This window comes from Vulpes vulpes, chromosome 2, assembly GCF_048418805.1.
Source record: "Vulpes vulpes isolate BD-2025 chromosome 2, VulVul3, whole genome shotgun sequence".
NCBI classification, from domain to species: Eukaryota; Metazoa; Chordata; class Mammalia; order Carnivora; family Canidae; genus Vulpes; species Vulpes vulpes.
In genome coordinates this window covers 16916538-16933225 of record NC_132781.1, presented here as the reverse complement: position 1 = coordinate 16933225, position 16688 = coordinate 16916538, and the positions used below count along the sequence as shown (strand labels likewise).

General features: G+C 57.8%; 2 protein-coding genes across 3 annotated transcripts in view; both read left to right on the top strand.

The window, feature by feature from the left end:
• The window catches only part of CRHR1 (corticotropin releasing hormone receptor 1), a 48794-nt gene extending 41909 nt beyond the window's left edge, over nt 1-6885 (top strand). For both annotated transcript variants that reach the window (XM_025999507.2, XM_072746948.1), the window contains 9 exons: nt 202-308; nt 1060-1180; nt 1419-1572; nt 1832-1892; nt 4009-4081; nt 4260-4345; nt 4584-4719; nt 4897-4938; nt 5552-6885. In XM_025999507.2, the coding sequence (XP_025855292.1) occupies nt 202-308; nt 1060-1180; nt 1419-1572; nt 1832-1892; nt 4009-4081; nt 4260-4345; nt 4584-4719; nt 4897-4938; nt 5552-5692 (921 nt within the window). In that variant the 3' untranslated portion in view covers nt 5693-6885. The remainder of the gene's footprint in view (nt 1-201; nt 309-1059; nt 1181-1418; nt 1573-1831; nt 1893-4008; nt 4082-4259; nt 4346-4583; nt 4720-4896; nt 4939-5551) is intronic.
• Nucleotides 6886-14681: 7796 nt separating this feature from the next.
• SPPL2C (signal peptide peptidase like 2C) lies at nt 14682-16646 on the top strand. The gene has a single exon (XM_072742647.1). It carries the CDS (start codon nt 14682-14684, stop codon nt 16644-16646), a length of 1965 nt encoding a protein of 654 aa, XP_072598748.1.
• Nucleotides 16647-16688: the final 42 nt, after the last annotated feature.

Here is a 16688-nt window from a genome sequence, read left to right as displayed (position 1 = left end):
ATGGGATTCAGAGACAGACACAGGCTCAAGTTGGATGGCGCCACTCCAGGGCCCTGCTCGACACCCAGCCCGGGTTCGGGAAGGGGAGAAACTACCGTTAGTACCAACTCCACCAGCTGAGGGCGGTGTCCTTACATGGCGAGCGGGTGCAGGGGTGCAGCTATATGGGAGCCTCACCTCTGTCCCTCTCCCCTACTTCAGAAGAAGAGCAAGGTACACTACCATGTCGCTGTCATCATCAACTACCTGGGCCACTGCATCTCCCTGGTGGCCCTCCTGGTGGCCTTTGTCCTCTTTCTGCGGCTCAGGTGAGAAAGACTCAGTGTTGGCCTCTGGCCTTGAGCAGGGTAGAAAAGTGAGACGCAGGAAGCAGCCCTGGGGGAGGGGCTGCTGGCAAGAGGGGCCCCTGCCCCCTCACCTCTGTGGGAGGGGGACAGACATAGGAGCTCCAGGTCTCTTGGAACCTCTGGCAGGGCCATTTCTGCCCCCGACCCAGCCCAGTAACTACTGGGGGGGGGACCAGTGATGGCTGAAGCCCAGGCTTGCCTTGTGCCACCCCCACCCACGCATGGATGCACCCATCTGGGAGGCCTGGAAGGGGGAGCCCTTTGTGTTTGAAGGAGGCAGCTAGCAGTGCCAGGCAGGTCTGTGCCAGGAATGGGGGTGGGAGCAGGAGCTGAGTATCAGGCCTGAACGCTGGGAGAGAGGCATCCCACTGGAAACCTTTTATGTCTTTGGACTCTAGAGCTACAGGGAAAGTAGGGGTGCTATGGGAGGAGGTGATCCGCAATAAGCCAGAAGCCCCCGGTCCCTGGAGCATCTGCTATGTAGCAGACTCTGCCCCAGACCTTAGGTCTGGATGGGTCTCAGGTTAGGAAGGGGTCTGTGGGGCATCAAGAGAGCCTCTGCTGTCACCTCCCAGTGTGACTCAGCCAGTCAGCCGGTCCTCAGTTTCCCCATCCATACATCTGGATTGGAGTGAGGCTGGCGGCCTGTCCCTCATTTCTTCTTTCCTCCCTTGCTCCCATCACCCTCCCACCCTACCCCGCTGCCTCCCAGGAGCATCCGGTGCCTGAGAAACATCATCCACTGGAACCTTATCTCGGCCTTCATCCTGCGCAATGCCACGTGGTTTGTGGTCCAGCTCACCATGAGCCCCGAAGTCCACCAGAGCAACGTGGTGTGTCCTGGAGGGGCAGGCACAGGGTCAGAGAGAGGGTCTGGGTGGGACTGCCCTGGTGAAAATGGGCCGGGCACAGGCCTTGAGGCCTAGTATAATGGGAGTGGCTCCCTGCGGGATGAGGGGGACAATGGGGAGAATCCTACTGAGAGGAGGTCCCAGGCCCAGGGTGGGGTGCTGCTGCCGTCATACCCCATCCCCAGTCTAAGTGTCATCTCTGGCGGGGGTGGGGTGGTAGGGCTGGTGCAGGTTGGTGACAGCCGCCTACAACTACTTCCACGTGACCAACTTCTTCTGGATGTTTGGGGAGGGCTGCTACCTGCACACGGCCATTGTGCTTACCTACTCCACTGACCGGCTGCGCAAGTGGATGTTCATCTGCATCGGCTGGGGTGAGTGCCCTGTGCCCCCTCCTCACCCAGACTCTGGCCAGCTGGCTAAGGGACCTGAGAGCCCGGGGTCAGGTCAGGGTGGTGGGGTGAGCGCCACAGCCTTCTGCCCCGACTTGGGGGTGGAGTGCAGCATGCTGGATGAGTGAGTTCGAGCTCTACCCTGGGGAACCCCTTCCCACTGCTAGGCCCTGGGCTGCACTAGGGTCTTCCAGGCCTTGTGTCTCCCACCCATGATCTGTGACAGCCAGTCTCTCCCCAGGTGTGCCTTTCCCCATCATCGTGGCCTGGGCCATCGGGAAGCTGTACTATGACAATGAGAAGTAAGTCACCTCCTCCCCTGAGCCCCGAGGTACAGGCTCTCAGCCCAGCTCTGCATGATGCTTCCTAAGGACCTTGGGCCACATCACCTTCCCTGTCGGGGCCACAATTTCTTTGTCCATATAGGAAGGGTGCTGGGGGCTGGGTTCGATCTGAGTGTCCCCAGCAGTGCTGTCCTTGAGGTGGAGCTGGTTAGCCAGGTGGATCTGGGCTCCCTTATCTGTTTTGGGATTTCACAAACAGCATAAGGGTTACTGGCAGTCTCTGGAGTCAGACGGCCCAGGTTCTGAATCACAGACCCATCATAAAGTAGTTATATGACCCCGGGCTTGTTATTACAGTGTGCCTCAGTTTCCTCATCTGTAAAATGGGCAATCTATAAAACCGCCTCCTGCAAAAAAGGGTTTTTGTGGGAATGATATGAGTTCATACAATATTAAGCATTTAGAATGTTTGGCACATAGTAAAGTCCATATACATTTTTCTATAATATTAAGATTTGTTTTACAAAAGATTCCATGGATTTAATAGAAACAAATCCTGATTGTCTCATAGAGTCCTTCCAGCTCTGAAGTCCTGACTTTGGTCTAAGGTATTCCCAATTACCCCCTGGAAATTAGATTTCTGCTGTAGTGGTTCTTAGCCTTGGCTCATGTTAGAACCTCCCATGAAGCTTTAAAATGTACCAACACCCAGGCCTGACCTCCAAAGAGTGGGGTGTAATTGGTCTGGAGTGTGCCCGGGGCACTGGGATTTTTAGCTGCTGAAACTGAGAATCACTGAGCAAGAGGCAGAAAATGTGGATACAGCCAACCAGGGAGGTGCCAGGACCTTCCGTGCCAAGGCGTTCGCAGGAACCTGCTGTCTGAGTGGGGTTCCAGGTGGCCTCCATCACAGCAATTCCTCCCCACCCCCATAGAGGGGAGGAGGCCGCCAACACCTCATTGGGCTCGACGAAGAGCCTGGAAACTGATATTCATAGTTACCAGGCTGATCCTTCCTGACTCTGGCCCACTGGCTCTCTCCGCGTTGGCACAGCTGACAGGTGGGGTGGGGTGGGGGGCTGGGCAGGTAGGGTGGCCAGTTGCCAGACACCACTGGGGGCCTGGGAGTCATGCCCAGCATGTTGGGTCCCAGCACAGGAGTATCGTAAGCCCTGGGCCATGGTGCCTGGACCTGCAGGTGTGGAAGTGACTACAGGGGAGGACAGGAAGAATAGGTTTCAAAAAGCTGCCCAGTAGGTGTGTTGGAGGAAAAAGGATGCGCCTGGTTTAAGAAAGTCTGTCTGAGCGGCTCTGGATCCCCATCTAGTGGTACGATGCTGACACTGCCGCAGAAGGGATCCCGGTGTGACACAACCAGGAAGAACTTGTAGGGATCAACCACTAGCCCTGGCCCCAGACAGCTGGGATTTGGTCTACATGGTATTTTTTGAAAACTTGAATTCATTTCCAACCTTTAAAAAGTCCAGACATCTCACATAAAAGTCTCAGTTTCTGGCTTATAGAAGCATCATGAGATCTAGGCACTGTGGGTCTCATCCCCTGGAGGCCATGGTCTCTGCACAAGGACATGAGACTTCCCGTGTGCCGCATCCCCTCCCACTCCCTAGACCCCCAAGAGATCTCTGGAGGGAAGCTCAAGAAAAGGAAGAGCAGTTCTGCTTCTCCTACAGGTGAAACCTATGGAATCTCTGCCTTGGGGTCATTCAGGCCGCAATTAAAGTGATTCAGAGATCGCTAGCTGCTGGGGGGCCCTGCGTGACAGGCACCAGGCACCACCAGGGGGCTTGTGCCAGACCCCCAGAGGGGAGCCAGGGGAGCAGTGGTGTGTTGAGCCCCTGTCTGTTCTACATAGTGGTCTTTTCCACAATCCGCCCCCCTGCCACATTGCCTGCTTCCTGCTTTACATCTAATAGAAGGTGCTATCTGTCCATTCTGCAGATGGAATAACTGAGGCATTGTGTTGGGATCTTGACCTTCTTCCAGGGTTGGAATTGAGGTACCCAGAGCCTGGCTTCTGGCCCCAGTCCTGCCCTGGCCAAGCACTGCCCCTCCCCATGCCACTTAACTGGACCCGGATGACCTCCCCCCTTACCTCTCCTCTGTGGCTTTCTAGGTGCTGGTTTGGCAAAAGACCTGGGGTGTACACTGACTACATCTACCAGGGCCCCATGATCTTGGTCCTGCTGGTAAGAACCTGGGTAGGGGGGAAGGAGAGAGGGACAATCAGTACCTACTGTGGACTGACAGGGTCCCCGTGCAGACCAGACCTGGAGACACTGAGGCCCTGCCCTGTCCACCCAGCCTGTCTCCAACCTCTTGTGCACACATATCCCCACACCATCCCACTGTGTGCTCAAATTACAGATCAATTTTATCTTCCTTTTCAACATCGTCCGCATTCTTATGACCAAACTCCGGGCATCCACCACATCTGAGACCATTCAGTACAGGTAACCTGGCCCACCTCCCTCCCCCAACCACAGGGGGCTCCAGAGACCCCAGCCTCCAACCCAGCGTCCCCCCCTCCACAGGTCCGACAGCCCCTCCTGAAAGCCCAGCTCCCCATCTCAGACCTCCTGGGGACCTGGCACCCCAGCCCCAGGCCCAGCCCTCCTCACGGAGCCAGAGGCCCCGGCCCCATCCTGGGGTGGGCTGTGACTCTGGGCCTCCCCACCTGCCCCGCCTCAGGAAGGCTGTGAAGGCCACTCTGGTGCTGCTTCCCCTCCTGGGCATCACGTACATGCTGTTCTTCGTAAACCCCGGGGAGGACGAGGTCTCCCGGGTCGTCTTCATCTACTTCAACTCCTTTCTAGAATCCTTCCAGGTACTGCCACCCACCCCTCACTCTGGCCCTGGCTGTGCTCTGCACCTGCTTGGGTGGGGATTCTTTCAGACAAGGGTCTGGAGGGGTGGAGGCCGTGGAGAGGAAGGGGGTGGCCCGGAGGCTAGGTGGGGCCATACCTGTCCCTGTGCCTTGACCCGCCTTCTCTGTCCACCCCAGGGTTTCTTTGTGTCTGTATTCTACTGTTTCCTCAACAGTGAGGTAAGGATGCTGGGGCCCCAGAGCTCAGGATGGTGGGGGGTGGGGGGCTCCTGGGACCTGAGATAGTCTATAGCCTCCTCCTGCCCTCCACATGCCAGCTATCTCCTCCCTGCCCCCAGGTCCCTAATGAGGGAGGATGCAGCCAAGGAGCCCCAGGAGGGCCCCTGACACCTGCCCACACTGATCCTATAGTGGCAAGCCCACTGCTTTGCTCCCATAGGCAGTTGGCACAGGGAGTCAGAAGTCAGGGCTTCAGTCCTATCCATGAGTCTGAAAATGCTTGTTGAAAACAGGAAGGTCTAAGCCCTTGGGCAGGGCATGCATATGTGCTGAAGGTAGGAATTCTCTGTGGCAAAGGCCATCTGGTGCCTTTGTGTGGATGGGAAAAAGTCTTCTCTTCTCAGAATACTTGCAAAAATCATCCTAACAAATAGGCAAATAATGTTGACGACATGCATGGCACCTCCTCCTGTGTGGCCCCCTTTGCATTTCACACCTGCGTACTGCACACCTGCAGACTGCTCACATGTACTGCTGCTTGTGGCAGCCCTAGGGGATGGAAGGGAGTCCTGAGATCCAGGCTCAGACAACATGCTCTGCTCTGTGCCCACAGGTCCGCTCTGCCATCCGGAAGAGGTGGCATCGATGGCAGGACAAGCACTCGATCCGTGCCCGCGTGGCCCGCGCCATGTCCATCCCCACCTCTCCCACCCGTGTCAGCTTCCACAGTATCAAGCAGTCCACGGCGGTCTGAGCTGGAGGGCCACGGAGCAGAAGATGGTCTCCAGGCTCGGCCAGCTGCCCTATCTATGGAGGGGACCAAGTCCTTCTCACAATCTGTATCCCCAGAAGCATCTGGCACTGACAGCATGGGGCCCCCCTCCCTGGCCCCGGGATGAGCAGGAGTTCTAGGCCTATGAGAGCAGCCATAGTCTGGGCCATGGGATGAATGGGAAATAACCTATAGGATTGGGCTGGGCCCAGGGCCTCTGGCTCCCTTGTGCCCCAAGTCCTCCCCGGAGATGGAATGAGAATGGAGTGGAGATGGCCAGCCCGAAAATCCAAGGTAGCACAGGGGTCCTTCCAAGAGGCGTCTTCTCCCAGGACACAAGATGGCCAGCCTCCTGGAGACCTGGGGCCTGTCCTCAGCAACTGCAAGGCACCAATTGCTGCCCTAGGGGCATCATGGGAAACTCCTGTGACAGCATCCAACCACCGTGATGATGCCTCTGGGTGTTGGTAATGCCTTCTAATACCAGTGGGAACCAAAGCCAGGTCACCAGAAAGCCCTGGCCATGTCATTAGAAATCAGGTGACATCATCAGACAGTAGGCCACACCACAAGAAATCCTCCCAAGCCACCATAATTTCATCTGGCACTGTGGCACTGCCATCAGAAATGCCCTGTCTCGCTGCCTTGTACCCTTTGGACCTTTATGCCCTGCAGGCCACTCAGCCCCCCGCCCTGGTCCTTAACCACCCACAATACCCACACCCTGATTTGTCACCTCCTGCCCCTGGTGTCTCCCCCTGTGTGGGAAGTGGGGGTTGGAAGGAGATGGAGTATCCTGTGAGCAAGAACCAGGGTGTGCCCAGCCAAAGCCAGTCTCCCTTTTAGAGAACAGAGAATGCTCTGGGCCATCCTGCCTGCTGGTGTCAGTGGTCTGGCATCTGAGGCAGCCTCTCTGCTGGGTACAGGGGTTTCTGGTGCCTGGATGACCTCTGGAGCAGCATGATTAGCTAAGCAAAGATAGAAGGGGCAGGGAACTTGGATCCTCTCTGCCTGAGTGTCCTGGAGCAAGACAACTGGCTCTCGGGGCAATCAGCAGCCCCCACTGGACCCTCCCGTGTCCAGAGTACTGGGCCACTGGAGCCGGGCCTTGGGAGATAAGGTGTCAGCTGTGAGGGGGTGGCTGCTGTAAATAATAATATTTATCTTTTCAACCAGCATCTGTGAAGGTCTGGACTATGCGGGGTTGGGTGGGAAGGGCACAGCAGAGAAATGGAGGCCACTTTTCAGTCTGGGGCCAGCCAGCCTGTGACTGGGAAACCTAACACCATTCACACCCATCCTGATGGGGTGCTAGGTGAGCCACTGGGGGCATGGGCCTGCGGACGGCCGCAGCTGACAAGGACGGCTCTTAAAAGGGATGAGTCATAGGGAGAGAAGGGCCACAGGTGAGCAGTGCTGGCCAAGGACACTGGAAGGGTCAGGGCCCATGGCGACAGCTCTAGCTAAGGTGTGGCAATGGGACCAGGCAGGAATGTCTCCCAGCCCCAAGGGAAGGGCCAAGCTGGAAGTAGGAAGTAGAGTTAAGGAGGCCTTGACACTGTCTCAGCTTGAGAGCCCCAGAAACAGAGCCAGAGACAAGGTTTCCAGAACCAAGTAGGGAAGGGGAGCACGGGGAGCGGGTGGGGGCGGGAGGCCAGGACAGGGAAGCGGCGGGAGCAGGGGTGCCCACACCACAACCACCACTAGGGGCAGCTGGAGCATAATCCTACTGCAGAAGCCCCAGGGGGCATCCCCCCCGCCCCCCCCCCCCCCCCCCCCCGGCTGCCCCCGGGGGTAGGGAGCACAGGGGCCACATGACAACAGAGACACAGAGAGAGAGATACACACTGAGGGAGCGAGCACACGCACAGCAGGGTGTGGTGGGAGGCAGCCTGAGGGCAGGAGAGGGGGTGGGATGTGGAAACTCCACCCTGGCACACAGGGACCAGGGACTCGGGGAGGGGACCAGAGGCACCAGGACAGAGACAGGCTGATGGCCCCAGGAAGGGACCAGATGTGCCTGAGGAGTCTCAAACGGGCCACAACTGAGGCATCTTTCTCAACTGTTATTCGCCCAGTGAAGAAGTGAGAAAGCAAGGCTTCTCCTGTACGAGTTGGGCTGTGGGGACAGGGCTCCCCAAGGACAGAGCAGCCTGGGAGGAGGAGGGGACATTGTAAGGAGGTTGCGTGGACAAGAGGTCCTGGGTGGGGGGCAAGCTGGGGCAGTGTCCCTTCTGCTTGTGCCTCCTTCCAAGCACCTACTGTGCATTCGAAACTGCCAGGCCCAGCACAAGGCGCGGAGATGAGCAGATGAGCAGCCCCCCGAGACGAGTGCCAGCAGCCAACTGCAAAGCCTGGAGCTGCCGGGTCTGGAAAGCCATCAGAGGACACCTCCAGGACGGGGCTGACAGTCATCAGAGGAGCTCCTGGGGGATGTGGGGGGCAGGCAGGGGCTGTCCAGATGAGCCGCAGGACACCTCCCATTCAGAGACTGTAAGGGAGGAGGGGCTGCTTCAGGAACATCTGGGCCCCAGAGAACTGTAACTCCTCTGCGGGGTGGGGGAGGGCAGGTGCCCAGGGATTAAGCCTGTCACAGCCCAGGGCTCAGGAAGCAGGGTGAAGGCAGGCCCCCAGATGGGGTTTCTGAGGGTCATTGTTCCCTGAGGTTCAGCCTGAGGGTATGAGGGATGGATACACATGTCACTGCGCTGGGGCAGAGGCCTGGCAACCGCAGGGGGAGGGGGTCACTGCAGGACAGACCACTCCCTCAAGCCTGGAGGCCACAGTCCCCTGGAGTACCCCACACGAGCCCGTTTCTCCTTGGGACCCTCCTTCATGGGCACAGATCCCCAGGGGAAGAAAATCCCCACTGTGGGGTTTCCAGTTCGGGCTCCTCCACCTCTGAGTGTGAGGACAGGCCCCTGCCCTGGGGTCCTCAGCATCCCCTTCAGGCCTCCTCAGTCCTCCTGCTGCTGCTGGGTCAGATGCCCTAGGATAGGGCAGGGGAGGGAGCCAGATGTGGGAAAACACGTGCTAAGGAGGCAGGGAGGTTTTAGAATCCAGGTAATAACACCTTAATTGTGGGCATTTGTAAACTGCTTTGCAATCTGCATAATCCTTTAGGATATTATCTAATCCTCAAGTAACTCATGGAGGCAGAAACCATCCCATTCTACAGCCAAAGACACTGAGGCCTGGTAATTCCTCTGAGATCAAAGGTCCTCTGGCTCCACATGCAGGGCTCTTTCCACCCCCTGGGTTTGGGTTTTAAGAGGCCAGGACAGATAGAGCAGCTCTGGGGGAGAGGGGGAAGCAGGAGGCCTCAGGGCTTCAGTGTGTCTGGTTCACCAGTCCCAGGTAAAGATGGGACCAGCCCAAAGATGGCACAGCCAGTGTCCAGTTGCTGAGCTCAGCTGGGTGGGAGCAGCGAGGGTTCTGTACAACTATCCTGGTTCCCAGCACACGCTTCCCACCTTCCCAACATCCTCCACCCCTCCACTCCTTAAAATGATACTTAACTGCGAACAGTGCAACCCAGGGCACCAGAAGCTTCTGTGGGCCTCCCTGTACCCACCCAGGCTCTGCTCAGCCCAGGGAAGAGGGTCACCAGCCTCCAGCTTAAGGGTCTCAGGATCATCTCATGGAGTCCTGTGACTTTAAATTCAACTGCCCATCCTCAGTCCAAAGAGAAACGAGGGCTGTTTTCTGCATTCCAACACCAGCAATGCTATCGTTGATTGAGTGCTTCTCGGGTGCCAGGCACAGCCCAGCCGCTCACCTATTCTTCATACCACACCCTGTGAGGCAGGAGCTGTTATCCCCATTTAACAGATGGGGAAAAGAAGGCACAAAGAGGGCATGAGGCCTGCCCCAGAGCCCCCAGCATAGCTGGCACGGCCGGATGTGCACCTAGGCTGGCCTCACTCAGCCTCTACCGTGCTTAACCGTATGCAGCAGTTCTTTGTAGAATGCCTCTCCCTGCCCCACTGCCTCCTCCAATACCCTCCCTAGGGAAAGTCCTCAGTTTCCCTAGTTTGTGGACAAACATCATTCAGAGACAACGTTGGCACCTGCAAAGCATGGGCATCGGGGGGCCACTCCTGAGCAGCCCAGCCTCCAGGCTGCCAGCCTCCCAGTGTCCCAGCCCTGTCGCTGTTTCATGCCAGAGCATTGCCTCCTATCCCTACTTTTACAGCCCACCAACCTCTGCAGAGCCAACTGGTCAGGCTCGGGCTCAAGACAGGCCTGCAACACATATATTTTTCAGAGGTCTAAGTGTGTTGGAAACATCGATGAGATCATTGTTTAGAGGTAACTCCAGAGACTATCTTCAGCCGCCACACTCCCACCCACTCTCTCTGCCCCTTCCGGGGGTCCTGGACAGATGCCTGCTACCCAGCCTCATCGCCCCACTGGGCCAAGGCAGGTGAGGGCAGAAGCAGGCGTGGGGGCCCTGTGCTCAGGGTGCCAAGAGGAAAAAGGGAGAGTGGAGCGGGCACCCAGTTAGGGCGGGGGACGACGTGGAGGTGGACCTGCAGGTGCTCCTGCCTCTCACCTTCATTATTGGGATAGTTGGGGAGGGAGCAGGTGGTGACCCAGTCCTCTCTCAGTGTCTATACCACCTCTAAAACATGCATCTAGGCCAGCACTGGGCCAGGAAGCGAGGGCAGTGAGTGGCCAGGTAAGCCGGGCACCATCTTCTCCCTTCCTGAGCAGCCACACTGGGCTAAGTCCTGCTGTGAGGTCAGCTGTCCTTGCTGCTCCGAGTGGATAAAGAAAAATGCTCCAGGTGCCCCCCTAGGTCCCCAGACAGAAGGCAGAGACACTGCCCCTGGCCTGCCTGGGACAGTGACCCTGAGAGCCCAGGCCATAGCTAAGAGGAACAGCAGGGAGGGAGCAGAAGCTGCAGATACAGGAGGATGCCTTCAAGGAAAGGGATGGAATCTGGAGAGAGAGGTGGGCCAGGCTGCAGAGTCTTGGAGCAGAAACACAGCATGGCCACTGGTATGATGGCACCTCCCAGAGCATTGTGCAGGGCACTGTCTGGGCCCAAGCAGCCACAGAGAAGACCAACTCCAGGGCTGTGGGGGCTGGGGGTAGATCCGGAGGATCTGGGGAAGCAGCGATTAGAAAGACACTCAAAAGCCTTCAGTGAGCCGGTCCCAGGAAGAACCCCAGAGGGAATGAGCCTCAAGAGAATTCTTTGAGCCAGGACACCAGGAACCCAGGGTAGATCAGAGAAGAAGGGTGGGAGCAGACTTTTTGGGGGATCCTGTGTTTCTGAACCCCAAACAGGGGCACAGGCTGGTCTAGTTCCAGAATGTGTTCATCTCCATAATGGAAATCCCATTCCCATTAAGCTGTCACCTCCCATCCCACCTTCCTAGCCTCTGGCCACCACGAAACTGCTCTGTCTCTATAGCTTTCCCTGTTCTGGATATTTCATAAAAGTTAGAGTCATACAATAGTGTCCTTTCGTGTCTGGTTTCTTTCACTTAGCACAGTGTTTTCAAGATTCATGCACATCATAGCAGGTATCAGGACTTCGTTCCTTTTTACGGCTGAATGATATTCCATCGTATGGAGAGACCATGCTATCCATTCACCCGTTGAAGGGCATTTGGTTTCTCTCCACCTATTCCAAGTTACTGTGAATAGTGCTGCTATGAATATTCATGTACATTTTTTTGAACACCTGTTTTCAATCCCTTTGTTAGGTACCCCCAGAGGGTGGGATTGCTGGGTCATATGGTAACTCTACGCTTCACTTACTGTGAACCCGCCAAACTGCTTTCTACATACAGGCTGGTGGCTGCACCATTCCACATTCCCGCCAGCACTGTACGAGAGTTCCAATTTCTCCACATCTTCACCAGAACTTGTTACTCTCTGTGTTTTTAAGCATAGCTGCCTCAGTGGGTGTGCTGGTCTGTTTGTAGGAAACCCAAGACCCCCTTTGGGAGAGCAGAGCCCTAAGCGAGAATCAAAGCAACATCAGCTGAGGCCGAGACAGTTTTATTATCACAGCACTCAGGAAGGGGCTGGCTGGAATGTAGAGAGGTCTTACTTTTCTGACCGCCCCTGACCAACGTGCCAGTCCTTCCCTGCAATGGGATCCCATGGCAGGAGTGGCTGGCAGCCTTCCCCAGGCCCCAGGCCCTGCCACGTGTCCCTGTCCCCAGCCGGGAGTATGCTCACTAGTCTGCTGGCTTTGCTCCCTAACATATTTCTGACAGTTACCTTGTCATTATAATTACTGTTTGTAATCGAATTAAACGTTAGAGCCATGGATGAAACAGAACTGTACAAACAAGGAGAAATGTTGTCTCTTCTGAAAACTCTATTGAAAGACAAAATCTGAGTCACACAAACAACTAGCTGTCAACCCAGGTGGGGGTGAGACGAATGTAAATACCTGGGTGGGAAGAGATTGGCAGTCTACGTGGTTCTAGTTGCCAACCACTTCGCAAGGTCCTTTCAGCCTGCCCTCCATCCCAATGAACCCAAAGCTGGATGTTGGGGATAGTGTCCCATCAGCGCAGATTTTACAAGGAAGGCGACTTGGAATGCTAGGGGATGGGCCCATAATCAATGCAGACGCTTTAAGGAGATCAGTGACTGAGCGCTCCATCAAAGTGAAAATAAAATGTGTTTTATAGGTTGAATTGTGTTCCCAAAATGATATGTTGGAATTCTAAACTCCAGGACCTGTAAATGTGACCTTATTTGGAAACGGGGTCTTTGCAGATATAAGCATGTTACGATAAGGTCACTGGATGGGCCCCCAATGCAGTCTGAGAGAGAACGTCCGGTGACAGCAGAGGCAGAGATGGGAGTGGTATGGCTGCAGGCGAGGAAAAGAAAACCAAAGATTGCCAGCCACCATCCAGATGAGGAAGGGCTGGGGAAGGGTATGAGGAAGGGTCCTACCCAGAGTCTCCAAGGGAGCATGGCCCTGCCAACACATTGATCCTGGACTTTGTCTCAGTCAGCTCAGGCCATATAACAAATAGGCTAGGAGCTTAAACAACATGAACAATTTTGCACAGTTCCAAGAGGTTGAGAAGTGTGAGATCAAGGGGCTGGCTAAGCGCGTTCCTCGGGAGAGCTCTCTTCCTGTCCTGCAGACAGCCGCCATCAGACTGAATCCTCATAAAGCAGAGAGTGAGATCATCTCTCCTGTGTCTCTTATAAGGAAACCAAGCCCATTCCTGAGGGCTCCACCCTGATGACACTCTTACCTCCCAAAGGTCTCACCTCCAAATACCAAATGTAAAGTGTGGAGATGACTTTTTAATAGGTCCCCTCTTCAACCAATTTTTTTTTCAACACACACATCTGCTGGCCAATCCCCATCCTCTAAGACAAGTGGGCCAGCCACAGTTCCCTGAGTACATTGTGCAGAGCACAGCAGGGTTAGCCAGAAGCTCCTCCACCCAGCATGCTGGGTTTTAATCTTGTCTCTACCACTCACGTGTCACCTTGGAAAAGTCTCTTCACTGCCCAATGCCTCTGTCCCTTCTAGTGGAAAACAAGGTCATGAACTCACACATCCCACACATATTAGAATTCTATCACTTGCTCTTCCAGAATCTGAGAGTGGCAGAGAGATAGACAAGGTCTCTGTCTTCGTGGAACTCAACCAGGGAGACACAGAAAATAAACTAGGAAACATATAAGCAAAGACCTGAGTTGTGATAACAAGTGCTAAGAAGTGGGCCTGTTTGCTCCTGGCCGTGGTCAGGGGGAGACCATTGGAGCACAGGCCTTTAGGATGAGAGCAAGTGGCAGGTGAGGCCTTCGGGCGGGAGGCAGAGCTGGGTGGCCAGGAAGCCTGATGCAGTCAGGGAGCCGGGCAGCACCCTGGACAGGGCAAGACCTAAGGGAGGTGTCGGTTGTGGGGGCTGGATCTGAGGCCTGCGGCTGGGGTCTGTGGGGTGGGCTTCTCTAAGCTCAGGTTTACTCAGCCATGAAGTGGAGGTGTTCAGGGACGGCAAAGCTGCTATAACAAAGAGACCCACAATAAGCTGAGGGCTTAAGGAAGACAATGTATCCAAGAGTCTGTGGTAAGTGTCCCATACCATTGCTCCATGTAGACATCCAGGGTCCCGCTTCCTTTCCTTCTTCTCTTTCCATCCCGTAGGACAGCGTCCTCTCACCAGAGACAATGGTCTGCCTATGACTGGCTTGTGAGAAGGGAAGAGACGAACGAGGAGCCTCATGATCTCTGTCCAGGCTCCTGAGGGGTTCACATCATTTCTGCTCAATTCCATTGGCAAGAACTTGACCATATGGCCATTCCTAACTCCAAGGGAAGCTAGAAATGAAATTTTGGTCATGTGTCAATACAAAAGAGCGTGGCTTTTGAAGGACAGCACACAGCCTCCCACTCCCCCCCCCCAAGCTGGATACAGTAATACCTCCCTGCAAGGACGCAATGAGTACAGATGAGAGTATGTGACACTTAGTAAGTGCTCAATACAAGTTGGCAAGGTCACTGAGGTCAGGGCTCCCGGGGCCCTCAGGAACCCTCGAGTCCCATGTTCTCATTTCTGGGCGGCTGGAAAAACAAGTGCTGAGGGGAGAGGCATCTGCCCCAGAGCCCAGTCAGTGAGGGCCAAAGTTGGTCCAGAACTCACGTCTGGGATCCTCAGCCCCAGCCCCTCGGCATTAATTTCAAATTACCTGATCCAGGCCCGCCAGGGGCTGAGCAGAGAGCGGGGACCCAGGCAACCTCTCCACCGGAGGTGGGGTGGCGGGACAGTCATCTAAGAGGGACCCTGTGCTCCAAAGCAGTGCCCTAGGCCCCAGGCTGCACCGCCTTGTGACCAGGTAGGTGTGGCTCCGGCTCCCAGACAGGAGGCAAGGCTGCTCTATGACAGAGGGCCACACCCAGCCCCCGGGGGTGGGGGGGGAGGCCCGGGGCTGGGAGCCGCTGCCACCTTGGGGCCAGCGCAGGTGGCTGGGGAGGATGGCGCACCTGGGCTTCCTCCTCCTCCTGCTCACGAGCACCACCGCCCGGAGGCAGTACGGCGTGGTCCACGTGGTGTCGGAGACCTGGAGCAAGGACTACTGCGTCCTGTTCAGCTCCGACTACGTCACCCTGCCCCGGGACCTGCACCACGCGCCGCTCCTGCCCCTGCACGACGGCACCGCGGCACCCTGGTGCCCGGGCAAGGACTCCCCGGCCCGGGCGCGGCCCCTGCGCCAGGCCACCGCCGTGCTCACGAGGGCCAACTGCAGCCTCGACGCGTCGGGCTGGCTGGCCCAGGGCCGCGGCGCCCTCGGGCTGCTCCTCGTGAGCCGGCTCGGCGGCCGGCGGTGCTCGGACCGCGGCCCGGGCCCCCAGGAGCGCGGGGCGCCGCGGCCGCGCCTCCCCATCCCCGTGGCCGAGCTGCGCCACAGCGACCTGCTGGACATCCTCCGCCACACGCACGGCAGCGCCTCGGTGCGCGTGGCCCTGTACGCGCCGCCCGAGCCCGGCCTCGACTGCGACGTGGTGGTCATCTTCCTCCTGGCGGTGGGCACCGTGGCTGCCGGCGGCTACTGGGCCGGCCTGAGCGAGGCCGACCGGCTGCGGCTGCGGCGCGGGGCGCGAGGGCCCGGGGGAGCCGCGGCGGCCCCGGGGGCAGCGGAGGAAGGGGCCGAGGACGCGGCGGTGGACTTCACGCCAGCCATGGCCGGGGCCGTGGTCACCATGTCCTGCTCCGTCATGCTGCTGCTCTACTTCTTCTACGACGGCTTCGTCTACGTCCTGATCGCCACCTTCGGCCTGGGCGCGGGCACCGGCCTCTACAGCTGCCTGGCGCCCCTGGCGCGCCGCCTGCCCCCGCAGCGCCCCCGGGGGGCGCGCCCGCAGCTGCCCCTGCTGCTGCTGGCCGGCCTGTGCGCCGCGGTGACCGCCGCCTGGGTGGCCCACCGCAACGAGGACCGCTGGGCCTGGCTCCTGCAGGACACCCTGGGGGTGGCCTACTGCCTTTTCGTCCTGCGGCGGGTGCGGCTGCCCACGCTCAAGAACTGCGCGTCTTTCCTGCTGGCCCTGCTGGCCTTTGACGTCTTCTTCGTCTTCATCACGCCCCTCCTCACCAGGACCGGGGAGAGCATCATGGTGGAGGTGGCCTCGGGCCCCGTGGATTCCTCGAGCCACGAGAGGCTCCCCATGGTGCTCAGGGTGCCGCGGCTGAGCTTCTCCGCCCTGACCCTGTGCGACCAGCCCTTCTCCATCCTCGGCTTCGGTGACATCGTGGTCCCTGGCTTTCTGGTGGCCTACTGTCACCGCTTTGATGTGCAGATCCGGTCGCGCCAGGTCTACTTTGTGGCCTGCACCGCGGCCTATGCCGTGGGCCTGCTGGTCACTTTCGTCGCCATGGTCCTCATGCAGATGGGCCAGCCCGCCCTACTGTACCTGGTGTCCAGCACCCTGCTCACCAGCCTGGCTGTGGCCGCCTGCCGCCAAGAGCTCACCCTCTTCTGGACCGGCCAGCCCAGAGCCAAGACGCCCGCCCAGCCCGTGGCGGGGCTCCATGACGCCCCTTCATTTGGCTCTGAGCAGAAGCAGGAGGAGACGGCAGATGTCCACACAGCGGGCAAGTTGGAGGGGGCCACCGGCCACCTGGCAGGGGACTTGGACAGCAACCTGGAGGAGGACGAGGCCGAGGCCACCACCGCATCTGAGGATGAGGCCAGTGGTCTGGATGTCCACAGTGATAGCTCTGAGGGCTGGAGCGATGCCAACCTGGACCCCGATGAGCTGCCTCAGGCCTCCCCCGGGTCCTCGGAGGAGCTCGTGCCGCTGATGCCACCGCCCTCAGTGCTGGGCCAAACCCGGGCCCAGGCCCAGGCCCAGGCCCATGACACTGGCCTGCCCTGGATGGGGCTCCACAAGAGGAAGGGCGGGAAGGTGCAGAGGAGCATGTCAACCCACGCCCCCTTGTGAACCGGAACCCCGAGACCTGTGCCCCGAGGAGTGATGGCAGAG

Coding starts and splice junctions, on each gene's coding strand:
- SPPL2C (XM_072742647.1), top strand. CDS start 14,682: ATGGCGCACCTGGGCTTCCTCCTCCTCCTGCTCACGAGCACCACCGCC.